Source organism: Epinephelus fuscoguttatus, linkage group LG20 (assembly GCF_011397635.1).
Source record: "Epinephelus fuscoguttatus linkage group LG20, E.fuscoguttatus.final_Chr_v1".
NCBI classification, from domain to species: Eukaryota; Metazoa; Chordata; class Actinopteri; order Perciformes; family Serranidae; genus Epinephelus; species Epinephelus fuscoguttatus.
The window spans coordinates 36,607,081-36,634,442 of NC_064771.1; the positions used below are offsets into that span (position 1 = coordinate 36,607,081).

At 44.9% G+C, this 27,362-nt stretch overlaps 1 protein-coding gene across 11 annotated transcripts in view; it reads left to right on the forward strand.

The window, feature by feature from the left end:
- Positions 1-27,362, forward strand: part of baiap2b (BAR/IMD domain containing adaptor protein 2b) — a 121,231-nt gene that overhangs the window by 61,745 nt on the left and 32,124 nt on the right. For 7 of the 11 annotated variants that reach the window (XR_007448137.1, XM_049563315.1, XM_049563317.1 and 4 more), the window contains 8 exons: positions 1,732-1,869; positions 13,085-13,237; positions 16,651-16,884; positions 18,072-18,273; positions 21,210-21,411; positions 21,723-21,803; positions 23,616-23,781; positions 25,102-25,139. Coding sequence is in view for 10 of the 11 variants with exons in the window: in XM_049563315.1 (XP_049419272.1) it covers positions 1,732-1,869; positions 13,085-13,237; positions 16,651-16,884; positions 18,072-18,273; positions 21,210-21,411; positions 21,723-21,803; positions 23,616-23,781; positions 25,102-25,139 (1,214 nt within the window). In the remaining variant the exon portion in view is untranslated. The remainder of the gene's footprint in view (positions 1-1,731; positions 1,870-13,084; positions 13,238-16,650; positions 16,885-18,071; positions 18,274-21,209; positions 21,412-21,722; positions 21,804-23,615; positions 23,782-25,101; positions 25,140-27,362) is intronic. The other 4 variants (XM_049563316.1, XM_049563325.1, XM_049563324.1 and 1 more) reach the window with 1 other exon arrangement.

The window sequence follows — 27,362 nt, forward strand, 5'->3', positions numbered from 1 at the left end:
ACGGTCCAAAGTTGCACTAAGTACAAAAACTGTTCTTGAATAGAAGCCGTCAGTAATGTTTGTTGGGTCTGTAATGATTTGGTACCACCAACAAAAATGTGACCGCTAACGTTAGCTTGCTAGGTAACAGCGGCACATTTTAATCAGCACTGATGATAATGCTCCACCGTACGTTTGCAATTTGCTGTCTAAAAAGAAGACGAAGAAGAAGAAGAAGAGGCAGTTAAAAAAAAGCCTTTGTCACTTGCAGTGAAAAACAGCAGTGTGCGATTTGAGACAACACTACCCTGTTGATATTAGTGCACCACACAGGAAGTCCACAGTGCGCTACACTGAAGTGCACTAACAGAAGGATGTGATTTGAGACACTCTGGGTAATAACATGTTGAATAACTCTCTTATTGTTGCGATCATCGCCTCAGACTGAGCTGCAGCTCTCACCATTTCAGTAAAAAAAATCCAACTTGATTCCACCTTAAATAATTAATTGAACAGCCTGTATTTAAAGCATCAATCATAATCATAAGTACATTATGTAACAGCGCGCCTGACCCGCCGTGTGCTTGAATGCAACACCACTTTTAACTGTGCTCGGCGTCAGTCAGGTCTCTCCAGGGAGTGGAGTTATGGGAGATACAGTATGAACCATGTTCTCATAAAACCATCGGCCACGCTCTCTCCTTCATTTCCCACCGGCTCTCATCCAAACCACTGCAGCAAGTTACATAAATTACTTCCCACTCTGCCCCGTGAATCATGACTCATTCTGTGGAAATAAGGACTTCTGCAAAAAAAATAAACAGACAAATTCATTTATGGTGATCAGTGGTTTGGAGTCAGTCCCAGAATCATTTCACCGTTAGAGACGGGGGATGTACCAGCGTGTTTGGAAACCTCCATGATGAAGGTCAGCCAGTCAAAAATTCAGATGCATTCAAATGCAAATCAGCTGTAGAGCTGCTTGATGAGCTCATCCTCTACTCTGTACAGTACCAACATGTTCTCATCCCAAATACTGCCACGTTGTCAGTGGACCTGCACGACAAAATATGAAGCACGAGGTTCCTTCCTGCGACGTTTACAGAGGGCGTGTCGTATCATGTGCTTTCCTTAAGTTTAGAAACAAGGCTCTGTGGTTGGGTTTAGAAAAAAACATCATTGTTTGACCTAAAATTCACACGTGAAACAAACAGTGGGTGAAAGTCCAGAGTTTGTTTGACCCGTCCATCTCTGCTCCTGTCCGCCCTGTTTGGACTTTCTCACTCTTTATATTACGGTAGTTGCTTGTGGCATCGTGAACTGCTGGCAACCGGTGAGTATCGTAACGTCTGTGACGACGTCCACTGACAAAGCGGCAGTATTTGTCAAGATGGGGGTGAGAGCGGGCTGATACACATCCACACACGCAACACATCCTAGTGTGTCTTACCTCTCACCCAGTGCATGCTGGGATATGCTGTAGCTGCTATGACCAGGCACAGAAAAAGAGAGAATGCATCAATTCAAACCTGCAGATTAATTTAGGTTTGGGGAGAAACACAAACAAGTTCTGAACTCTAAAATCAGCTCAAACAGAATATGACAAATAACCAGATCCTCCGTCAGCTCTGCGGTCCGTCCAGTGAACCAGCAGCGACTCGTCAGTGAATGTTTGTCGGTGTAAAATATCGTGTGTGGATGCTGCAGACACATGCGAGCTCTGCCCTGCTGACTTTGTGCTGCCCTCCTCAGGCTGCGCTGAAGAAGTACCAGATGGAGCACAAGAGCAAAGGGGAGAGTTTGGAGAAGTGCCAGGCAGAGCTGAAAAAACTGCGCCGAAAGAGCCAGGGCAGCAAGCACCCGTCCAAGTATGGAGACAAGGAGATGCAGGTCAGTCTGTGTGTGTGTGTGTGTGTGTGTGTGTGTGTGTGTGTGTGTGTGTGAGTGTGAAACTCAGAGTGCGTAGGAGGCTGAGGTGTATTGAATGGTGCAGACTGTAGTTCCTGGTGTTTCTGTGGCTCAGAGAGCTTCCTCATGGTCAAATGCATGACAACATGACTTCAGACAATACGATCCCTCTGGCCTCAGCCCGGTATGTGGTGCAGACAACCTGCAGGCCTCTGGGGAAAAAACATTCATCATTCACTTCATCTTTATTTCAGCAGAGTCAGAGTCAGACCGTTAGTGAACTCACGCTGACTCGTCGGCAGAGCGCAGACTCTGCTCCTCAGATGCTGTTTCCCTCCTCCTGATGGGATTTGAGCTTCAGTGCGCCTGGTAATCCGTGACAGCGCTGATGGGATAGGACGTGCTGAGCTGAATAGGATGGGACCCCCGACTGGGCGCACGCAGTTTGGGTGCCAGTCTGCGAGGGCCTTCACTGTGAGAGAAACGGAGATAGAGAAGGTTACGATTTAAACTCACTGCGGGCTGAACAGCAAAACAATCCCAGAGATCTCAGCTGTGATCGGTACCGTAGGTTTGGAGGTTTAGAATATAACAAAAAGGAAAAGCTGACGTTTTTCAGACTGTGGCCTTTGTCAAGGTCAACACCTGCAGAATGCATTTAAATGATATCATTATCAAAAACCCCACAACAACTGATCACATTAAAGACGACGAGGGATGATTGGATGTGGACCAGCGTGCAGTCTGTCATGTCCGTCGGCCAAGTCAAGACTTTATGACTCCACCATCACTTGATCTGTCATAGTGACATTGTGGATGGACAAAAATGTTGTGTAGTCTGAACCTGGCGTTAGAAGGAACCGAGAAAGTCGGGGAAAGTTTTTAAGTTTCATCAGGCTACAACATGTTCACCAACCAAAGGAAGAAAAGAACACGAGCATTTATTATAATCACAGCGTTTAATTCAAGCTTCTCTACATTCACTTTGTGACTCTGCCACAGTCCTTCCACAACGCTCCCCGTCCACATCGTCTCATGATGGCCACTCTCGCTGCGTCTTACATAATATTTGTTTATGAGATGTAGGGCAGGTGAACGGGTTGAGTGAGCCATATTTCTCTCATGTTCAGGTAACTGTTGGAGCGGAGGCGTGAGAGACGCTGCGAGTCTCTCTGTGTGCCCCCGCCTGTAGGCGTTCTGGTGACACATGGTGGGCGTGCCCTCTTACACAACCTGCACAGGAGACGCTGCTGTCTGTCCAATCAGCTGCTCCTCCTCAGCAGGATGAGAGGCTGAGAGAGAGCTGAGGGAGGACAGAGTGATGAGGAGCTGCAGGACTGTGTAAAGTAACGAGCTTTAATCGGGACGGAAGTGACCAAAACTAAACGTTCAGATTTTGAAGCTCGCAGCTGAGCTGTGGGTCGGCTCAGATGTCACACACACTTCGGCGAGTTTCTGTGTGAAGCGACAGTGACAGGACAAAGGCCGCAGCTCTCCGGCTCAGTCTGCGGCTGAGGGACTTCTGTTGTTATATTTCTGCCTCGTCAGCATTTAAAGTGTCAAATAATTAAACTCACAGTGGAACAGTGGATATGAAGCTTCATCCACCGACAGCCTGTTGACCGATGTCGTACGCAGCAAAAACTAATCACCTGCAGCCCCACTGTGGCGTCTCCGCAGACGTCATGTGGGAATGTACAGTATTTGATTCTGTTGACAGACATTTTAATCCAGAGGTAACCTGCAGATAGTTTCTTTATCACAGAGGCTGCTGTTGGTTAAAGGAGTAACACAAGTCAAGAAAACTATTGATACTGTGTGATACTGTGTCAGTGGACAAACCTGGATTCATGTTGTTCAGATTACTGACACATTTAAGGTATTTTTGGCAGTTACGTACTGTTGATCTCGCTCTGCTTGGCCATCAGGAAGTCCAGCTTTTGAAGAGTGTTGTGATAACCTAGTGTTCGAGACAAGAATTAGCTGCTAGCCACCCCATGCTTCCTCCGCCTCGCTCCCCGCTGCTGTGGAGTGATTCCCTGGAAGGAGAGCGAGCAGTGTGTAACAGAACAGAAAGTTTGCTGATCCGGCGGTGAGTCAGGGGCTGGGGAGCTGGGGTTTGATCTGGCTGGATTCATGTTGCTGCTGCCGCTAACTGAGGGGTCAGTCTCCAGAGCTGCTGCCTGGTCTCCTGCTGGCAAGATGGTCAGTGGTGGCGGGGAGTGAGGCGGAGGATGCACTGTGATTCGAGGCTCTAGCTAACACAGAAGGCTAAACTATTAGCATCATTGTCTCTCCATCTCTGGAACACTGAAACTGACTCGTGTTTTGTTTAGTTTATTCTCTGTATGATCAGTCTGTCTTCCTGTTTTGGATTCTCTTTCACTGAGTTAGACTTTCCAACATGTTCTCGTCCCAACTCGTTAAATACCGCAGCCTTATCAGTCAACCTACAAGTCAAAATATGACGCTCTGGGTACCCTTCTGTGTCAGTTTTGGACGTTCAGGGACGGCGCATCAATCTACACTTGTCACATGCATTGTGTCTTTTTTAAATACAGTTCAGCAGACAGGCTTTTTAGAAATACACACTGGACACAAACAGCAGGCTCCCGGGTAAAAGTCCAGAGCTTGCTGGACACATCCAGCTCCTCTCCAGCCTGCCAGCGGTGTTACAAAAAGTCGCCGCCCGGTGTGTATCTTACCGCCGAGGAGGGTGTCTCTTTGCAGTGGTGTCTGATGCTGACGTCCACTGACAAAGCCTCTGTATTTGACCAGTTGGGGGGAGAATGGGCGGGGCTTTCACCATCTGAAGGGACGTGCACGCGAATCTGCAACTGTACAACAGCCAATAGGAATGCACTCTGTGATTGGTCAAAGTGTCCTGAAAACAAGAGGAGGAGCAGACGTCTAGTTTTCTCTCAGACCACTTGATATACAGTATGCTCAAAGGTTATTGTGGGATTTTGTTCAATTTTGACAAAATAAGATTAAGAAATCAGAACAACCTGACAGGACAGAGTCAAAATCTGAATCCGGATCATTTAAATGACCGTCAGTCAGGTGATCAACAAGCCAAAAAACAACAGCTAACATGCATTATTGAACACTGTAGTAAAAACCTCTCCACACAGTAGGAGCATATGTGGTTTCAGCTCATCATGGCCGCACACAGAGAACATGATGTCAGAGGTTAAGGGTTAATTGTGCAGCACTTCCAGAGTCTGAGGCTGTCGCCCCACAGAGCAGCAGGGGACGTAATTATTGTGTAACTGTTAGTGTTGCTCCGATGGATGGCTGGTGGAGCGTGAAAGAGGCGGCCGGGCCGGTCGTTACAAAAATCGATACACTGAGCTTTATATGAGGAACAACAGCACGGGAACGTTCAGCCTCAGTTCCTCTTATCGGCCGTGACAGACACAGGATCAGCTCAGATACAGACCTGTTGTTTCATCTGCTGACGGGGACAGAACGTCCACAACTGGACAGATTCACTGTTTTTTTTTAAAATTTTATTTCAGAGTGTGTGTGTCTACACATGTATGTGTGTGTTTGTCGTCTCCAGCGAGATGGTTATTTTTCCTTCCTGTTTGCACATATCTCAGTCTTGTTCACACATTTCAGTGAAATCTTGCAGGAGATCAGCCGTGGGTCGCGGAACAAGGGATCATGTTTGGTGCAGAATGAAAGATATGTGAAATATTCAGTGTTTCGATGCAGACCTCCATTTTGCTCCGGAGATGCAAACAAACCTTTAACAATCAGACTCATGTTTTATAATGTGGAGGATTCTGCAGTGTTAGGTACTGTCCGGTTTTTGCTCGTGTGTGCTGCGTCCCTCCTGAGCATCATGTGTGTGTTCTGAGGGCGCCAGATTCTCACTGTGCGTCATATTGACCCTCATGGGGACCAGGTCTTGGCAGGAACAGGAGACACCAGCGACCTGCACCCTGACACTCACAGACGAACAGAACAGGACACATTTGCCTTATTGAACATACAGTATTGAGTATATATGTTCGTCTGGGTGTTTGTGACGGACAGATAATATGTGTGTGTGAAGCCTGAAAGCTTCTCTGTGTGGATGTGTGTTGGCTCACCAGCTTCTACCTTTAGTTAAAGGGATAGTTTAGAGGTGGGGTTGTGTGAGGTACTCATCTATAGTCAGTGTGTCACCTTCAGTGGACGGCAGTCATCTGAATCTGAATCTGAATCTTAAGACATGAAAAAAGATTTTAAAATCCATGACGACTGAACTTGTGGGCGACAACATTGCCACAAAAACCTCTATCTCTACCCTGCTGTATCAGTTTCTTCCGCTGACCTGTGATAGACAAAGAACTGAAGCCATTAACAGTTTCCCCGTCACAACAGGCTCTCTGACAGGAAGTATAGTCTACATTTAAACAGATACTGATTTAACAGCATTTTCTAAAATCCATTTTGTAGCTGCCCCGTCCACAGCAGGACATTACTGAGCTTCTGTGTCCATACTACTTCCTGTTTCTCCAAACTGAGGGCCGACTGACATGTTCGTACCACGCTGACTGTGGATCAGCACCTCCAACAACCCACCTCACAAGATCCATCTGTCCCTGTTAGTGATGCTCGCTGGAGCCTTTCTAGAACAGCGGGAAAAAAACCTCCCACCTCAGAGTGAAGTCGCGGTCGTTCTCTCCTCCTGCTCATGATTGATGTTGATATTAAAAGTGGAGGCGATGGGAAGTCACCCGTTTACAGCGGTGTCCCTCAGGGGCCATAAAGCAGCTCGCTGCTGCCTGAACACAGTCCGATAAATGAGCTGCTACATCTGTGACTGAGGCATGATGGGAGGAAAAACACTCACTTTGTGACTTTTGATGAAGCTAATGTAAAAGAAATGACTCATCCTCCCTCCCACGTCCCCCCGCATCATGTCCCTTTGTTTCTCTGTTATTGCAAAGAAGACATTAGACATCATGGCGAGTGCTGAAACAGTGAGTCAGTCACTTAGTCCACTGGAAGAAGATTAATCTTTAATAACTTTGGTTAAGTTTGAGCCGGTGGTTCCCAACCTGCGGGTGGAAATCCCCGTCAGAGGTCACAGAATCTGAGAGACAGAAACTGAACAAGACAAATACGTTTAGATACATGAAATAAAATAAAATCTCTGCTCCTTCCTGAGTCGTTTACCTCCTTAAGCCTCTGCTAATTATTCAGATCAAACAACCTGAGGAGGGAAGAATCATTTTATAATGATGGTGATGATGAACTGCTCACAAGTCACAGACATGCAGCCTAAAGACATCACATCATATTAATGTGTCACAAGCCGAAGCTCTCAGTGTACTGGTCCATCTACGTCCCAGCCCTCACCTATGGTCATGAGCTCTGGGTAGTGACTGAAAGAATGAGATCATGGATACAAGCGGCCCAAATGAGTTTCCTCTGTGGGGTGTCTGGGCTCAGCCTTAGAGATAGGGGGAGGAGCTCCGTAGAGCCGCTGCTCCTTCATGTTGAGGTGGTTCAACATCTGATCAGGATCCTCCTGTGTACTCCCTGTGCCGGTAGGAGGCCCCGGGGCAGACCCAGAATACACTGGAGGGATTATATATCTCATTTGGTCTGGGAACGTCTCGCGGTCCTCCAGGAGGAGCTGGAAAGTGTTGCTGGGGTGCTTTGCTCAGCCTGCTGCCCCACACAGTTTAATTTCACAGTTAGTACGTGCACAAAGCCTCAAAAGTCTTTCAAAAGAAAGGTAGAACAAAACACAACCATGTTTTTTTGTCCCCTTCTCTGGCTCCGACCTCACTTCCTGTACACAGAAGATCTCCAACTGTTGAACTGTCGGTTGGATAAAAATGAGCCACTCAAGCTACAAAGACGTCTCCTGCCTCTTTCCTCTGACATTTTACAGACTGAAACATCAGCACACGGCGGAGATGAATCAATATTGAAGATAATCATTAGTCGCAGCTCTGGTTGGGATTCATGCGTGTTCTCGGGCTCCTGAGCTGCAGACTCAGGTGAAGAGGGAGCAGAAGAAGAGACGTTACATCAGAGTTCAGAGACTCTGAGTGGGAGGAAACTATTTCTGTTGAGTTTCCTCTTGTTACAGTAGAAAGATCAGATTGTTTCAGCGTCTCTTCATCGTCTGATATTAACACTCACACCCGTCAGCGAGTACAGAGTAGTAACACCAATCAAACACACAATTAGCAGCAGCCCATCAAGAGAGGAAATCCTTCACGGGTGGAGGTGAAAGTGTGAAATGTGTGTGAGCGACATGTGGAAGCACTTTCCATCTGCCTGTATGTGTTTTCTCTTTTTAATGAGGTCAGACGAGGCGGCGCGTCCTCAGATGAGAGCGGTGTTCATCCGTCCAAACAGAGAGGAAACAAATAAAAACTTCACCAGAGGAAAAATCCGTTTTTCTCTGAGGACCATGAACGTCACAAAATATCACAACACCTGGTAGATGTTGAGATATATCAGGGCTAATTATGTAACTTAGCATTAAGTTCGTTAAGTCATTTACGGGGCGCTAATTCATAGAATATCATACGTTATTATAAAAACATCAGGCAGGAAACACAGCGAGATAATAATTTACAATAATGAGCAGAAGTGCGTCTGAAGGGAGTTTGTGCTCAGCAGTTTATTTCCAGATGAACCCTGACAGCTGCAGCTCTGCTTCGTGTAAATCAGGTCCACATTTGAACTCTGTGTCCGCAGCTGAGGCGAGTCTGAAGGTGATTCATGACGTAGATATAACGACTGGTATCAGGCCAGAAGCACCAGAATCACTTCCACCCCTAGATCCATTTGCCTCTCAGCCGCGTGTCCTCTCCTTCATCAGTAAGATGGAGACACGTTTGTCTCTTTGAGCTGTTGATCTGAGGAGAGGAGTCAAGGTAAACTCAGAGCTGCATGAAAGAATCTGCACACCATCACACAGAGAGGAGCTCGGTTTGATTTCAAGAGAACACGGCTTCACTTTTCAACTTTAAAAACTGATCAGTTTGTTACACAGAACTTTATTTCTATAAAAGACTTGAGCAGTGAGGCGAGTCAAAGTGCATAAAACATCAAACGCATGGAGACAGAGTGCAGAAGAAACAGATTATAAAATACAAAACCAGTTATCAAAGAGCCGAGAGAACAGAAAATACTGAGCTCGGATAGAATGAGACAAGACACAGAAGCTGAAGTCACACAAAGAAATGAATCAGTGTTTGAGTTAATAAAAACCAGCAGCAAACAGAAGGGTCTTCAGTCAAAGCTCCACACGCACACAGGTGTGTTTTTAAAACACGAAAACAACTGAAGGTGCTGTTCATGTTCATAACCTGAACCCTAAAGCCACTCGAAGATGAAGATGTTGGCCAGTCAGAGGCATGGATACCACCGCTGTGTCAATGATTTTTACATCAGACACCGACACACAGAGGCACCTTTCACAGCCGTATTGATACACACCTGGAACGTCAGGTTTAGAGACAGCAGGCAACAACGCAACTCAAATAGCGCTGCTCTGTCAGTGTTCTGTTCTCTCAACTCTCTGCCACAAGTTTTGTCGCCTAAACCGAAGGGAATAAACCTAAAAATAATGTGTTTTACCTTCCAGTACTGACAGAGCAGGGCACCTGCTGTCATATTTAGACGTACAGGTCCGCTGAGAAAGCAGCATTTTTTGATGAGTTGAGAACATGACAGTGTAAATGTGTGAAAAGTCCTGCTAGCATGTCAGAGTGGCTCTGTTTCGGTCACATCTGTGGCGCCTCATGAAGGCGATTAGGACACGCCCACTGATGTTTCCCACGTCTACACGTTGACACCAAAACGTGTCTGAACATCTTCACCCAGAAGCAGTTTCACAAAGGTTTATTTTCAGAGACCTGGAATCAGTTTGAGTGGAACGAAGGCCAAAACAGAGACAAAGCTACCTTTACAAAAATCGCCGTGTCTGTGTGAACGACGCCGCAGAACTGCAGGATTCTGAGAGTTTATTTCAGATATATGATGCAGAGAAACCGAACTCTGGGGACACAGAGCAGACCTGTCCCAGACCACCTGATGGTCCACGCTGCGGCAGAAGATCAGACATGTTTAAATGTCACAGTCCAACATGTGTCACTGTCAGCAGAGACCAGGAGCAGATTAAAGGCCAGTTGGAGGAAGTCAGCTCTGGTGTCAGAACGTTCAGTAGTTTTAACTCATCTCGTCATGAATCTTTGGTCTGAGCTGCTCACGTTTTCCTCCCCCGTGTCACAGTCTGTCAGCCTCTGGTGACTGATGGCTCGGCGGCGGCGGCGGCGGCCCTGACCTCAGCCTGCTGGTCTGAGTCGGACCAACATGGTCACTCGCTGTGTGAAAATCCTCTCCACCTCCAGCGTTTGTATGATTCATGAGTGACCTCCGTCTTCCTCAGCGTGTCACAGTTTCATGTCTCACTGTGAACACTCAGCCTGGTTCAGCTCTTTTCCTGCTGACTGACCATTTCCTGCCTGATAACTTCCTGTAAGGTTGCATTTCGGTTTCTTGTGTTTGAGGGTCAAACTCTGGAGGATGAGAGACGGCAGGTTTGTGGCTCCTCCGTGTGGCACATCTCAGTATGTCAGCAGTGTTTGATGACGATGAGATGAGACGTGTAACGAAATGTCTCAGCCGTTATTTTTATGGACTTTTTTCCTCTTTAAATATAAAACTGTCAGATAGTTTGTATCTATTCAAACATTTTTACTCATTTAAAGCTCATTTCAGATTCAAATGTGACTCTGTTCTCGGGGGAATAAAAATTAAAACCAATAGAAAGTGGCTGAATGTGAAGCTGAGAAGTGAAAGAAAACTCCCACAAGAGGAAATGAGCTCAGCTCTCAGTGATTAAAGCATCAGATCGAAGGTTTGTCAAAACATAAAATAATTCAGGTGTCATTCACTAACTCATGATTTGGACTTTAAATCGTCTGAATGTGCCGACACATATTCTCAGCTCTGTCACACTCCAGTCAGTATTTATTTCAGGACTCGATTTTCACCTGGTCTCTGTGGGATCAGAGGACGGATGAGACTAATTCCTGGAGTCTTTCCTGTCAGTCTGGAGTCAGTACAGAGACACAAGCATCAGTGGATCAGTGGAGAGGTGTCTTCCTCCTGAAGACCTCTGAGGGACTGTTCTTTATTTATCAGCACGCACACAGTCAGTGTCAGCGACGTGCTTGTAGAGACAAACATGACAGCAGAGGTGGGAGTAAGTCACATGTGCACATCTCAAGTCTTTACCTTGAAGTCTTCAAGTTACTTTGGCGAAAATCAGGCAAGTCACAAGTCATCAAATTCTGATGATCTGGTCAGACGTTAGTCTTCTGGCCGGCGTCTGAGCAGCTAACAAGCTAATAAGTTAGCTACAGAGACACACTGCTGCTCTTCCTCTGATGGTTTTGTATCGATGGAAGAAGTCGGATGTTCTCATGGTCGTGTTGTTGATTTTTGAGCTGCAAACCTGCACACCATCGTTCTCCTGCGGTCATCGACAACAGAATCCTTCTATTCAGATTTTATTATTATGCCTGGAGGCGTTGAGCTTTGGGGTCGTCGATCCCGTTCTTGTGAACGTGGTATCTCGAGAACATCTTGAGGGAATTTATTCAGATTTGTTGGTTAGATTTCTGCCTGCAAGAAGAGAACGTCCCCAGTGTTCTGTGTTTAGTCTTCACCCTGACACTCACCGCTTCTGGAGTCAAACATGAGCTCCCAGCTTCTTTTCTCTTTGCAGGCCGACATGAAATGGCCTCTTGTGATTGGTCCAGACTTCACACATGAAAGTAGTAAAACTTTTTAGGAAGGAAATTCTTTATTTATTCTTTATGTGCATCTAAATTTTATTTTTCTAATTACAAAGCAGGGCACAGAGAGCTCCATGTAGATTTAGATGAGGTGCAGTTTGAGGTGCAACATGACGACAGTAACTAAGAGCATCTGAGAGAAGCCGAAAGTTCTTTAACTCCATAAGAAAACATGTTCAGAACCTTGGCCCCCCTCAGAGGGACTGACGGTCTTTAAAATGAAGGCCTGACGCTGACAGACACAGTTTAATAACATTATTAATATTTATCTATTGAAATCAATTTTCATCTGAAACACAGCGACGAACTTATCTGAGATCAGCAGCAGCATCTTTATCTCTGCAGATTTCTGACCCAGTTTTAATGTTTACATAAGCGTGTTGTTGAGGCAGAAATCTCTCCTAATGAATGCATGAATTATCTTAATGAATGACCTCATTAACACGTCTGGTTTTGGCTGATTACAGCACAGCGTTAGGTAACTTCACATCTCGCCTCCTCCACTTTGTTTTTTCTGCATCTCCAATTTAGCCTTCAGCAGATCTGGTGTCAGTTCGATCAGTCAGTCATGTCCGGTGGTGCGTAGGCTGCAAACAGCCCGGCCACGGTCATCACCGCCTCACAGTGGAGCTCGGCGCTGTCTGCCACTCGTGGGAATCTTTTAATGCTTTCAGTTACATAAGTGAAGCTGAGGACAAAGAGGGTCCGACCCTTCCTCTCTGTGTGTCTCTGAGAGTCAAGGTGATGAGTGGTTCCACTTGTGTGATGCAGAGGAGGCGCTCAGAGGACTCAGTGGGCTGCTGAACGAGTCGAGGGTATAACAGCCGACAGAAGGTGAACGAGTTTGTGTCGGAGAGGCGGGAGCTGCAGGAAACACTCACAGACACATCTGCAATCTGCCAAGTTCTGATTCATAGTTTCCAGGTCTGATGTGACATTTTCAGAATGAGCAGCCATTAAGACTTTCAAATCACAGTTTGTCTGAGTTTTATATGTCAGGGTCGTGATGCACGAGGTCTGATCGAGTCTGAAACGCCATCAAAACACCGTCCAGAGTCATTAAAGCTTCATTCAGTCATTCAGCTGACACAGAGGGGTTCAGTCTGTGGAGCTCACAGGTCTGAAGATTCTCCACAGTCATCAGGTGAAGTCGGTTTATTTCTATAAGACAGTTTAAAATCAACCAGCAGCTGAACAGAGCAGCTAAATATGAAACAGGATAAAGGAAACAAATTTACAGACACAGAGTAATAAACTGCAGTTTGTGGCTCTTAAACTTTGTGACTTTAACCCAGCAGTGTGATAACATCCTGATGAGGACAGGCGGCCATGTTTGTTCTAACGCCATCCTTTGTTTCCTCCCTCTCCTTCAGTACGTGGAGGCCATCAGCAACAAGCAGAGTGAGCTGGACAACTACATTGCCGAGGGCTACAAGAACGCTCTGTCTGAGGAGAGGAGGAGGTACTGCTTCCTGGTGGACCGTCAGTGCGCCGTCGCCAAGAACAGCAGCGTCTACCACGGAAAGGTGAGAGGACACACCCCTCCTCTGCATTCGTTTATCTTCTGGTGATGTCATGGCGAGGTGGCGTCTGTCGCTCTCAGGTGTATGTACACAGCGCAGATCTGAAATCACTGATTCTGGTGATTTCAACATCAAAGACAGATTTTTATGTCATTGTTTCAGCAGCTTTTTGACAAAATATTTAATCTACACAGGTAAACGTTTAGATACAGAAATTTAAAGCCACATTAAGGCAAGTTTAAAGCTTTAAATCCAGACGTCTTACGGATCATCAAACCACTGCTTATGAATAAATCACCTGTTGTTTTATTTAAGATCTGATATCAGGGGCATGTGCAGCTGCGGCTCTGTCAAGTATTATTTATTGAAGAGGATCAGATTAGTTAAAGTCATGGGTCCCTCCGAAAGTTTGTGACTGCAGAAACAGAAGAGACTCCTCAGGTGAACAGGTTAAAGGTTCATTCCTCACATTAAGGCGAGTATTTTTAATCACAAATGAAGGATTATCTAATTAAAATGACTTTATTGCATAAATTTCCACAACAGAATTTATTTTGATTTTTATTTTGAACATTTTCTCTTCACTAGTCTGAAAGACAACATGTTGTAGCACCCAAATCTTTAAACTGACCAGTGCGTGAACAAATGTTTTCGCCTGCAGCGTCTCACCATCTCGTTTTTTTTTCCTTTGTATTTTTAGCCGACGAAAATTCAAAACATTTAGCACGACTTACTCAGATGTTCAGTAAGGTGCAAAATGACAACGTTTGGACACACTGTGCGTCAAGTCAAAGCCACAGTTGTTTTGCACCTTATTAATGGTGAAAGTGGAGTTCCTCATGGCTCAGTCCTGGCCCACTGAACATTTTATTTAGTCTCACATGTTTGTGAGCAGCCATGTCGATTAGTTCCATCTGTGAGTGAATGCTTCGATACGTCTGTTTCATTCAAGAAAAAGTTTCTGCTTCTGCGTCAGTGCGGCTGGAGACGACTCTGTCCTTCCTCCTCTCCCACCTCTCCCGCCTCACACTGAGGGAATGTGAAGTAAAGAGGAATGAGGAGGAGGAGGTGAGGAGGAGAGACTGACCTACTTTGGCAGGAACACTCAGTGTGTGTGTGTGTGTGTGTGTGTGTGAGAGAGAAAGTGTCTGAATGGGTGATTGATAGACGGAGGGAGGAAGCTCATAACACAACCTGCTGATGTGATGATGCACAGACAGACAGACAGACGGACAGACAGACTCCGATCTTAAATCTATATATTAGTATATATCTGTATGAGATCGTGATCGACAGGAAGTGAACTGGAACCAGTTTGATAACAGACGACTGGTTTCAGCTTTGATGCTTTTCTTTGTCACGTGATCGTTAACTGAACGTTTTCTGGGGTTTGCATCGTTGGTCGCTCCTCCTGTCGCCTCTGATGTCATTTGTCTGTTAGAATCAGACCACAGCTGAATGAAATCAGCCAATCAGAGCCGAGGAGTCTCAGCTGTCGATCACATCGATAACTGCTGGTGAACTGAGGTCAAACTGTCAGCGCTGATCAAATACGAATCAAGATTCTGTCACTGCATTTCTGTTTCTATCCTCAGATGGTTTCAGAAACAGCCGCCATGTTGGAGACAGTACAAAGCTCCGCCCACCTGCCAGACCAACTTCCTTATTTTACATACAGTCACATGATCGCAGCCCTCCAAAATACGCAGGTTATGCGTGAATTACTTTTCGTAGGAAACCTCAACAGCGTGCACGAGTCCCCCTAGTGATACTTTGTAGTACTGCAGGGCCACATAAGATTATTTTTAAAATATCTGTCCTGTATGATTCCTAAAATAATCCCACTATAAATTGGATAAAAAATGTAAATGTTAGTTTGATAAACCACATTTAATATTGATTACTGCTTTTATCAGAGTAATTGTTAACTGCTGCATCAAAGTGTTTCTACCAGAAGTCTTTCACACTGCTCACAGGTCCTGCACAGAGCTGTTAGAGTGAAAATAATGTGAACGAGTTCACACTGATCAGAGACATGTTCCTACTGTCCATACACAAACCTACGGCCTTGCAAAGCTCTCTTTAGTTTCTGGTACCATTTACAAACTGTGGTGTCTCCCACACACTCTGAGTTTCTGTGCTGGGAGGTAAGAATGAAGGAGAACGCTCCACCGTCTGCTCCTCGATTCGATCATCACAGTCCCACCCACACTCCACCTCAGCTATTTGAAAGGGCTAACTGAGGTTGTAGTGACTCATCTTCTCAAACAGTGAGACAGACACACAGACAGGAGGACAGGGGGCCGTCTCATTCATCCATTCATCGGCCCAACTCTGTTAATCCAGCCTGAACGCTTCACTGTGACCCAGGAATCAGCAACGACCCGGCTGCTGCTGTTCAATGAGTCATTACTGTACTTTTATATTAGTGTTACACACACACACACACACACACACACACTGCAGCCTCTAACTCTAACTGTTCATGGATTCAGAACTCCCTCATTTAGTCAGATGCAAATGAGCGGAGTGGTTATGTAACTGTCCTACTGTATAATGTATGGAGGAGATGAGAGTCGGTCCTCAAGAAGATTCATATCTCTCAGCGTCCTGTCCTTCCCTTCATCCGTCCAATAAGTGCTTGTATCAATAATGTGAAGACAGTGGCTCCTCTGCAGGGCGCTGATTTTCATTAGTTTACTTGAAGTTTGCCGATGAAAGAAAACAAATGCCTCAGGAGGAAGACTCAAGAGGACTGTAGGCGCTGGGCCTGACGTAGACAAGTTCAGCTGTGTGTTATCTTTAATAGTCGAACATTATTCTGACCAGTTTTGTTGGAGTCCCTGCTGTAATCAGTGTAATCAGTGTCATTTTTTATATATTTTTGTCCCTCTTGGACGGACCTCTTCATCAGACTTCTTCCGTCATGTTTGCTGTTATTTTCAGATCAAATTAACTTCTCAGTTTGTTTCTTCTTTTATTGAATTCTTACAGAAGTCTGATTTTTTTTTTCTTCCTCTGATTAATTTGGTTTTTGTGTCCTCTTATCTTCCGTCAGGCCGACTCTGTGAGAGGGTACTTAGGTGTGACAACAGGTTGCGGAGGCGATCACAAGCGCACACTCAAGCACACAAATGAAACAACAGAATTTTCCTGCTGTAAAATCTCTTTCAGTGCAGTAAATGACTTGATGTCTTGCCTTAACTAAGGAAACCTTTTAAGAGATTCTGTACGACACCCTTAAGTGATTTCCTCAGCTAAGAAAAAACTAAACCTCAAGGAGTGAACTACAGGTGCTTTGTGCAGCCAGCCTTTCTTATTCGAGTCTTTTTATTTTTCTGGACTCTGACCGAGGACACGTATCATGTCTTAGCGGGACCTCCCTAATAAACAGCCTCTCTTCCTCTGTCTTCCAGGGGAAAGATCTTTTATCCCAGAAGATCCCGGTGTGGCAGCAGGCGTGCGCCGAGCCCAACAAACTGCCAGACCGTGCCATGTTCCTGGCCCAGCAGATGAGTGGTGCGGCAGGCGCCATGGTCCCCGGTCATCACCCAGGCATGCCCATCTCCGAGCCCATCCCTGGTGCTAAACCCCTGCCGGTGCCTCCAGAGCTGGCGGCCCTCAGAGCCAGCGGAGGGATGGGACAGCAGGTCAGTGTCTGTTGTGTTTTCAGTCCTTGCTCAGTCCAGCCGAGAGCCATCGACTATTTATAGATGTTTTATAGGAGGATGGGTTGTCATGGAAACAGCAGCTGTGATGAGTGATGCGATTGTTGATGTGTTTGGTTTTTTTTTTATAAGTTCATAAATCTGTTCAGAGATTCAAACACATTTGAACCTGCGAGGACGCTCGCTGACACGATGCTCCACCCGACCTGCTCCTCAAACTCCTGAAGCTGCGGAGGACGATTAAAATCTAAATCTAAGCAGAGTGTTTTCTTTAATTGTCTTAAAATCAGAATGGTTGTGTTTTCATCACCTCAGAATGAGACGTTTATATCTACATGGGGAGCAGGTCCTCGTCTCTGCACCCTGCAGTCCAGAGCCGGGTCTGACCAGCTCTGGTCTCTGCAGCAGCCACTCCTCTGATCCATCCATCTAATCAACTGATCAATCCGACACAAACTGATTGATTGGAACTCTTGTCTCAGTTTTCCATTTGAGACTCAAAGTCAGTTAACTGTTGCTTAGATCAAAGATAAAACTCATTTAGCGTTCAGGGACCTGCCAAAACCTCAGACTTCAGAGAGACGATGTAGATCTGTCACAAAGAGAGAAGGTTTGACGATCCAACGCATAAAGCTCAGATTGGTCCTCACAAAGATAGAAACAGTACACACACACACACACACACACACACACACACACACACACACCTGACCTGGCCCATGTCGCTCCCTGATGTTGCTGTGGCATCATGGGAGCCCTCATCGCTCTTGTGAATGCAAATGAACTCGTAAGCGATGCTAATTAGCTTGTTGCACAGAAGAGGCTCAAATTCCTGCGTTCCTCGGGCTCCTGAAGGCCCCGCCCCCTCCTGCTCACTGAAGACAGAAATGAAAAGCCGTCTTCAGTTCGGCTCCTAATTTAAAAAGCTTGTTTCATGTTCCAGATTAAAGAGCGTGTGAACGTCTCGCAGCGTCCCAGCAGTCGCTCCATATGTTTATCTTTAAAGCAGCGTGGGCTCAGATGTGGTCGTTTCATGAAGCAGCGTTTCCTGACCCAGATCTCTCCACCTCCTCCCTGGTTATTATTAATGAGCCGTCTGATGTTATGTAACGGCCTCAGGGAAACGGTTTGTTTTAATTGCCTGTATGCAAATGTCCTCATCTCTGCAGAGGCTGATGGGTGTGGAGGGGGGCATGCCGGTGATGAACGGCACCGCCGGCGCTCATGGAGGAGAGGACTACCAGCAGTGGATGGAGGGCAAAGTGGCCCAGGGCAAAGTCTCACCACAGACCCAGCGGCACGGAGGGGAAGTCTACTCTAACACACTGCCTGTACGCAAGGTCGCCCCCGCCAAGGGCAAGACCACTCTGAGTAAGGACACTTTCTGTGTACGCTGGGTGGGCCGTATGTCCATCACACTCCATGTACCACCGCTTGTTCAACATGGGATGTTTAAAACAACCGTATTACAAACATCCAGTATGAATTGTTTTTAAGTTATCCACGTAAGACTCAGTTTAGCATTTTGGCGTAAAAAGACACGAGAAACACGCTGCTCTCTCCTGTCGAGTTTTTGTATCTGCACAGCTCCAGAAGCTGCATTTTGTAACCATGGAGTACCAGTGCCATTTGCAGATATTATTAATGTATGAACTGAAGAGCTGTTCCTGTGTTTCCAGCTCACAGTCAACAAATCATCACGTTAAATGGCGCCACTGTAATGGTTTAACTTCCTGCTAACAGCTAACTGCTGAAAGCTACCTAATAACAGCTAACTGCTAACAGGTAACTGCCGACAGCTAACTGCTGAGAGCTAACACCTAACCGCCAAGAGCTAACTGCTGACAGCTAATAGCTAACTACTGACAGCTACCTAATAACAGCTAACTGCTAAAAGGTAACTGCCGACAGCTAACTGCTGACAGATAATAGCTAACTACTGACAGCTAACTGCTGACAGATAATAGCTAACTACTGACAGCTACCTAATAACAGCTAACTGCTAAAAGGTAACTGCCGACAGCTAACTGCTGACAGATAATAGCTAACTACTGACAGCTAACTGCTGACAGCTAATACGTAACTACTGACAGATACATAATAACAGCTAACTGCTAACAGGTAACTGCCGACAGCTAACTGCTGACAGATAATAGCTAACTACTGACAGCTACCAAATAACAGCTAACTGCTGACAGCTAACTGCCAACAGCTAACAGCTAACAGGTAACTGCCGAGAGCTAACTGCTGACAGATAATAGCTAACTACTGACAGCTACCTAATAACAGCTAACTGCTAAAAGGTAACTGCCGACAGCTAACTGCTGACAGATAATAGCTAACTACTGACAGCTAACTGCTGACAGCTAATACGTAACTACTGACAGATACATAATAACAGCTAACTGCTAACAGGTAACTGCCGACAGCTAACTGCTGACAGATAATAGCTAACTACTGACAGCTACCTAATAACAGCTAACTGCTAAAAGGTAACTGCCGACAGCTAACTGCTGACAGATAATAGCTAACTACTGACAGCTAACTGCTGACAGCTAATACGTAACTACTGACAGATACATAATAACAGCTAACTGCTAACAGGTAACTGCCGACAGCTAACTGCTGACAGCTAATAGCTAACTACTGACAGCTACCTAATAACAGCTAACTGCTAACAGGTAACTGCCGACAGCTAACTGCTGACAGATAATAGCTAACTACTGACAGCTAACTGCTAACAGTTAACAGTTAACAGGAAGCTTCACAGCAAAACACATCAACACACTTCAGAATAAAAGCACCAGAGGTTCTGCTTTATTTCAGTATAACAATACTTTATCTAACTTTATAGTATAACAGCACTTATTAATTTAACTTGATAATTTAATAATACTGTATTTAACATTATAAAATAACTGCACTTTATTTTAACAATACATTATTTAACTTTATTATTTAATGGAAGGTAATTTAATTAAATTTATTCAAACAATACTTTCTTTAACTTTATAAAATAACCACTTTATTTTACTTTAATATTACTAGGCCCCTGCCCCTGAATAACAATGTTCCTGGTCATTATTTAGGGCCATTAGTCGACTAGTCGCCCACATGTTTATGATATTAATTTAATTACTGAACTATATATTTTAGGCGGGGCAACACAACGGTTTATAATAGTATCACTAACATTGTTAACACTGTGCTACATTACAGAGAAATACAAACCGTACTAATGAACCTTCATTAATATAGGCCTATATTTTATCTCCAAGTGCACGTCACACACTGAGCGAGCCGCCTGTTAATGACGCTGTGGGCTAATGGGCATGTAGCTACTTCCATGTTTCACATGATACATCATGTTTGTAGTCGACCAATGAAGATGAGTTTACATATCACCTTGGGTTCGTCCTTCACCTTCTCAAAATGATCCCACACTTTGGATTTCCTGCCCGACATGTTATTAACTAGCCTGTGGAATAACCGCAGGTACCAGCCCTGGAGATTAACCTGACTCCTGTCTGACTGCTGAGTGTGGACACTTCCTGTGTCTATCCTTTCAAAGTAAACTCCCACATGCTCCAGTCATATAGGTTTGGATTTATTTTGACAAGGCGCAGCTCCTCATAGAATTCCATGATTGTTTTGTGTTGTTTTCTGCGACTATTAGACCAATAAAATCCCCCCGACTGTGAGGGGGCAGCCCGAAATATTACGGCACTTTATTTAACTTTAATGCAACAATAGTTAATTTAATATTTAAAATATTTTAGTCGTCCACAGAAGAAGAGATTTCAGAATACTGAGTTATCAAAATACTATTTATTGCGTATCACTATATAGCCTAAAAATATTGGGATATAACTTTTAGTTCAAATCTATCTCTCAGCCCGACTGTGTACAAACGTTCAGAGATCTGGGAGGAGGAAGGTTTGTAGTTAGCTTTAACTTCTCCCAGTAAATGTTTCTTTAAAAGTCTCCCAACATGTCAGAGATAAAACCCAGAGACAGATCTGATGGATCATCTGTGTCAATCAGAAACAGGCCACAGCAGCAGCAGCAGCAGCAGGATGAGACGTGATATTAAAAACAAGAAGAAGAGTAAAAATAAATCCAGAGCAGATTCTCACTAAACGCTGAGTCATCTGAAACGTTCACAGAGAGCTGGTTTGTGTCTGATAAACACCTGTGGACCTCAGCAGAGGAACACACAGCTCAGATAAGGTGAACGGGTTCTTAGCAGAAACTTTACAGATGTGAAGAGTCAAACTGAAAACTGTCCCTCTTACTTCCTGTCCCAGCGGAGACCCGCACACTGCCACGCTCCAGCTCCATGGCGGCGGGACTGGAGAGAAACGGGAGGACCCGAGTTCAGGCCATCTTCTCCCACGCAGCTGGAGACAACAGCACCCTGCTCAGCTTCTTCGAGGGCGACATCGTGACCCTGCTGGTCCCCGAGGCCCGCGACGGGTGGCACTACGGAGAGAACGAGAAGACCAGGATGTGAGTCAAAGTTTTTATTTTGTTAACAACGTCTGCAGCTCAGAATGAGTCAGCAGATTTATCAGTGTTTGCTGTGCGGTGTGATTATTAATCAGTTGTAACATCATAAACATCCCTCTGAGTTAAAGCTGTAAACAGGTTTTATTTTAATTGTATTGTTGTGTTTTTATTGTCTCTTTTTATTTCCAACTCATTTCTTCATTTTTTCTTTTGCGTCTGACTCTTAAACTTCTCTAACCTGTGAGTTTTCCCGCTGTGGGATCAATAAAGTTCATCGTATCGTGATCAGTTTGTTGTTTTGACGTCTTCAGGCGCGGCTGGTTTCCCTTCTCCTACACCCGGGTCATCGCTGAAGGTGACGGCAACTCCATGAGGCAACTTCGAGTACACAAGTAGGTTGGAGGAGCTTTTAGAGATTCACTGAACACGAACCAGCCAAGTGTGTGATCAAACTGATAGATCTGTTTTGTCAATTTATTTATGGTAATTTATGAGGTGAATATTAACATCTGATTGTAATGAAACTTTATTTACTTCTTCAAATCTTTGTTGCTGACGACATTTATTGGTCGAAGAGTTTATGAGCTGAAAACTGAAACCACAGAAACGTTACATTTGTATGTAGTGATGCAGCGGAAACATTGAAACCGTGGTTATGTTTCGACACAAAAACATTCAATCAGAATTTGGCCTTAAAATACCTATGGGCGGCTGCACAGAACACCTTAAATTAAGATTTTCTGAAGTTCAGAAGTCCTAGATAAGTTTCCTCAAAATAAAATCAGTTGCATAAAACACCCTTTAGTCTTTTCCTTAAGGTACTGATGGTTTTCTCCTTGCGTTGGTCTTACACTTAAGGAATCCCTTAAGTTTCACAAAAGACCTTAGCAACCAAAGCAAGGTTAAAAAAAAACTTAAGGTACCTCTGACTCTCTGATTGTATTCCTCCAGAGGTTTAATCTTTCCTCCTCTGACCAATAAGGTTTTCTTGTCTTCTTTTCTTCTGCCATTTTTTCTCTATCGAACTATAAGATAACTTTGCGAGACGATAACAGGCGTCACAAGAGTCCGAGCAAACAAACCATCTCCATGAAAACTACCTCTGTAAAATCTCTTTCAATGCAGTAAATGTGTTCTTCCTTAACTAAGGAAACATTTTAAGTCCCTCAGCTAAGGAGAGATTAAGGGCCTGTCCAAATACCCACACTTCCCCTGGAAATACCCACTTGCAATACCCGCCCTAGATTCCAAGGGAGCCCCGACCCACACTCTCAACGAAGTGGAAGATGAAATTTCCCAGAACACCTTGCGAAGTCAGAAACTTCGGCAAGTTCTGGAAAACAATTTGTTACTGTACGATCGGAATGTAGGCTATACAAACAACAGATGGTTGGACTGGCGTGAACTCATCAGCAACTCGGTTGAACACTTCGATCAGAACGAGAAGATGTCGTAGGCGCCTCCTGTTTTCAGCATCTCTTCTCCATTGATTCATCAGATGGAGAACACGCCACAACACAAGCGCAGGAGCTGGCATTTTCATTGTGTCGCTACTACGCGTGACGTACGCCTGCACGTGGGCCACGCCGATTTGCATGAAGTGGTGTCTCGTTTCTTAGGGAAAGATCTCTACACTAATATGTCTCACTTCCCTCATCAGGGGTTATCTCGCAAACGAGGGCACTCAATACCAAGTGGAAGAGTTAAGGGGTAGAAATGGGACAGGCCCTAAGCTTTATGTGTCATACTTAAGGAGGAATTTAAGGTGTTTTGTGCAACTGGTCCCTGATTTTTGGGGCGACCTGTAGCTCACCTGCTGGAGTGTTTGCCCCAAACCGTTCGCAGGGAAACACAGAGACGGGTCACCAATAAACAACCGGAGTTGTTGTTTGTTGGTGTTGAACAGCGTCTGCAGCTCAGCAGGCGTCACACCCTCCCCTCCACCTCCTGATGGCGTCAGCTCAGATACAACATCGCTTTAGAAATATGATACATGTGAAACGTACAAACGTAACATCTGTGGTTTGTAGAAAGAACGCCAACATTTTCCTCTGGGCTCAAAACTGAGAATTAAACAACCAATCATGACAGTCCTTCAGAAACCCTCTGACGGCCCTCCTGCGGGTCGTCTACACCCACAAGCTAAAATATTCATTCCTGATGTTTACCATTTGCTCATTTCCTGTACACCTGTGTGTCTCCAGCCTCCACGGGAAGAGCAGCAGCACAGGGAACCTTCTAGAGAGAGAGGACATGGCTCTCCCCGCCCCTGATTACGGCACCCAGTCCCGCATGGTGGCTCAGAGCGCCGCTGCGCTGCACGGCAGACAACAACGCCCCTACAGCGTGGCGGGACCAGGCTTCTCACAGGTGGGGGGCCTGCAAAACAAACACACATGCTGGCATCCACCCACACACCAGTTCACACATAACACATGAGCTGTCACACGAAACCTGGCGAAGGTGTCGCACTCGTCTCCCCAACAGAGCGCTGCTGACCTGAGATAGCTTCAGGCAGGACGTCTCTTCTTCTGCTGCTCATAGTTAATCATGTTCCTGTTTACGGAGGGTGGAGTGTGGGATGTGGCGCCTGGCTGCCTGGCTCTCTGAGGGACGTGCTTCTGACAGGCGTCCAGCTGATAACAGAGCGAGAGAGGAGGCAGCCGCATCAACGAGGGAGGAGGGGGGGTAACTTTTCAGAAGGCAGAATCAGACTTATGCAACGCTGAACCCTTCTCTATCAGCTTCCCTCCCACGCCTCACCTGGAACATTACATGTGGGCGATGCTTAATTGCTCAGCAGTCATGTAACAACTTAAAGTGTTCCTCCGCCTCACAGCGCTCAGGATGGAAACATCTCTGCTGACATTTAAGGAGTCGGCGTTATGCATGTCAGCGATGCTTCCACTGGATCATCTGTATGTCCGAACACCTGAAAAGTTCCTGTAGACACACAGCTGTGTGTCCACAGCGTGAAAGTGTGTGTTTGAATCTGAAGTCAGGACTCCAGTCACACCAAAACATATTTATTTAGATGTTGTTTCACATCTCTTGACCTACTGAATCAACAGTCACAAAGAGCAACAGGGTGTTTCAACCTTCACTCTGAGATGTTCTGTCACTGACACACATCTCTGCAGAGTTAACAGAGGTTTGTAGTCGTTCAGTCGATGAGCTGCAGCTGCAGAGTCTCTTCTGCTGTGTTTCTCTGCTGCCACCTGCTGGCCGCTGTGCTCACTGCAGCTCTTCAGTTGTCTCCAGTCTTCAGGGTAGGGCAGGTCGATACACACAAAAACGTCAGGTGATACACAGGATATATATCTCAGTGTTGTCTTCATGTTGAGCTGCAGGTCAAAGCCACATTTGAGAGTCACGAGCACTTTTATAAAAACTATAACATGACTGATAAAAGTATCAAGTAGGTTTGAAACAATTAAAAACCTTTGTGGGCGGAGTTAAAAAGTGGTTTTCCATCTGTCGGGAGATTCTCTGTGAAGAACGGCGTTATGTAAAGCGACTTGACCCCATATCAGTATAAACAGTGTTTATCCGTATCTTGCTTGAAAATATATGGATATATTGTACACATCATTTTATCCCCCAGCCCAACTCCAGCCTGAGTGTTTGTTCCAGTATGCTGGTTCAGGATAAACTCCAGGACTAACTCTGTGTCTGTCTCTGTCTTCGCAGCAGGCGGTTGAAGAGTACGAGCCCCGCTTCCCCACAAGGTAAGAAGAACGATTTGTTGCAGCTGATATTTTTTTATTTTCCATTGATACAAAAATCAGGTTCAGTTCAGTTCAAATCATCCACTGTAAATATATTGAAAAACTATGGCACAGCGTAAAGGACAAAATTCAGACTACTGAGAACTGAGAATTCATCAGAGGCTGAAAATTCCCAACAGATTCAAAGTAAAAACATTTATTGCATCATGAATATAAGATGCACATTATCAGAGACATGTTTACTCAGGATAGGCGATAAGCATTCTGGGTAATGAGTGAATGTTTACTCCCTTTCTCAACAATATATTTGAGTTAATGTGAAAAGTCTTTTCAGCACTTTATTTTTTAATAAAATCTAACAACAAAGGCATCTGGTCAAACTTTCAAATAGTTTATAATATAAATGTTTGTTTATGAACAAAATGACAAATAAAATAATGTGTCGACTTCAGTTTCCCGCCACTGGCCTCTCAGTCTCCAGCGCTGGCTCATCATTGGTCAGATCAGGAGCTCTGCTGATTTCTCAGTAGTCTTGATTTTATTTTTTTTTACCCTGCGCCATAAAAACTGGATGACAGCGCCTCCACTTTGATTGATAGCAGTTAGAAGTGTTTGTGGGTGGGAAGCCAGTGAGGGGTTGTGTCCTTTTGGCTGGGCGCAGGGATTGTCCATGTCCTTCTGAGACCCTGCGTCCTCATATCATGACATTATTATACTTCATTCAGCTTCACTCAGACCTGTTGTCCTCGTTCGTGGACACTTTTGTGCCATCTAGTGGTAGTAAGAGCACAACACACCGATCCATGTAAAAACAAGATGGCTGCCATCTCTGCCGAGTCAGTCTGCAGCCAAATGGTCCAAAACCTGATCACATGTCATGGTTGAAACTTTTTTATTTATGACGACACGTGACCAGTTCAATCACCAGGAACAAGATAAGACGTTGTTAATCGGGAAGTGCTTGTCTGAGGACACTGGGACTTAGTTATTGTCTTGTTTGAGGACATTGAATAATCGTTGCATTGTGTGTAACTTAGTTTTTGCAGAGCAGTGTTGAGGCATTGAAATAAACACACCTAGGACTATTAAACATAAACCCAGTGGTATGAGGACGCCATTTATTACAAATACTACAAAGACAGGACTTAGTTTTTCATATTTATCGGGTGCTACTGGTCCTGAATAGCGGGGAGAAATTAAAAAAAAGTGTACCAAACAAAAGTTGGGGTCTCAGGAGGACACACCTCTGAGTGGACGGACTGAACGAGAACTGAGCAGGTGGTCAAACAGCTGAAGGTGGAGCGGTGAGGGACTGGGATGTTTGGTGACCTGCAGACACATGCTTCTGTTTCTGTTTTCTCTTCTGTTTGTTTGATAGGACGATAAGTTATAATATCATAGTGTTAACACTGCATGTTGGTGGACGGCTGGCTCTGTGAGGTCACCTCTCAGGACTATCGCAGAGAATATATATAAATATATATATATATATATATATATTTTAATGGTAGAAGTAGATGATACTTTAAGGCATGTTTTTGGGTTGATTTAGTTTCTGTCTTCAGTTGATTTCTTTTTGTTCATTAATATCAAAACACTCGTGCTTTGACCTCCCAGCTCCTCCCCATGCACCATGCAGCTCCAGTAGCTCCTGCACTTGCTAACTGCACCCACCCACCCACCCACCCACCCAATCCCTGCTTCAAACCCTCTTATTCACATTTAAGGTGGATTTATAGTTCTGCATCAGCTCTACGCCGTAGCCTTCGCCATTGTGAGCATTTATACTTGTGTGGTGGTGTGTCTGTGTCACTCTGCAGTTCACGTCCATAACACTAGTCGGCGACAGAGTTTATGTGAAGTGCTGTAAAGTTTAGTTGATCCAAAACGCACATTAAACGCACATTAAACATGGCTTAATAGAGACATTTTCCCCACAAATACAACATGCTAAAGTTATTAGCACAAGCCTATGGCATTTTACATTGTATAAATTAGCCTAGCAGCTAGCGGAGTTTTCCTCTACTCATAAGAATAAGTCACACACAGGACTTATAATGCTATTTTGTGGAGGCTGTATTGTCATCACAATTTGTTTCTTATCTGTGAAATAAAAGTAGATTAAAGTTAGAAAAAATGTTTTCACTCACCCTGACGGCGTAGGTCATGGCGTAGGTCATGGCGTAGGGTATGTGTTTGATGCCGAAGTGTAAATCTCTCTTG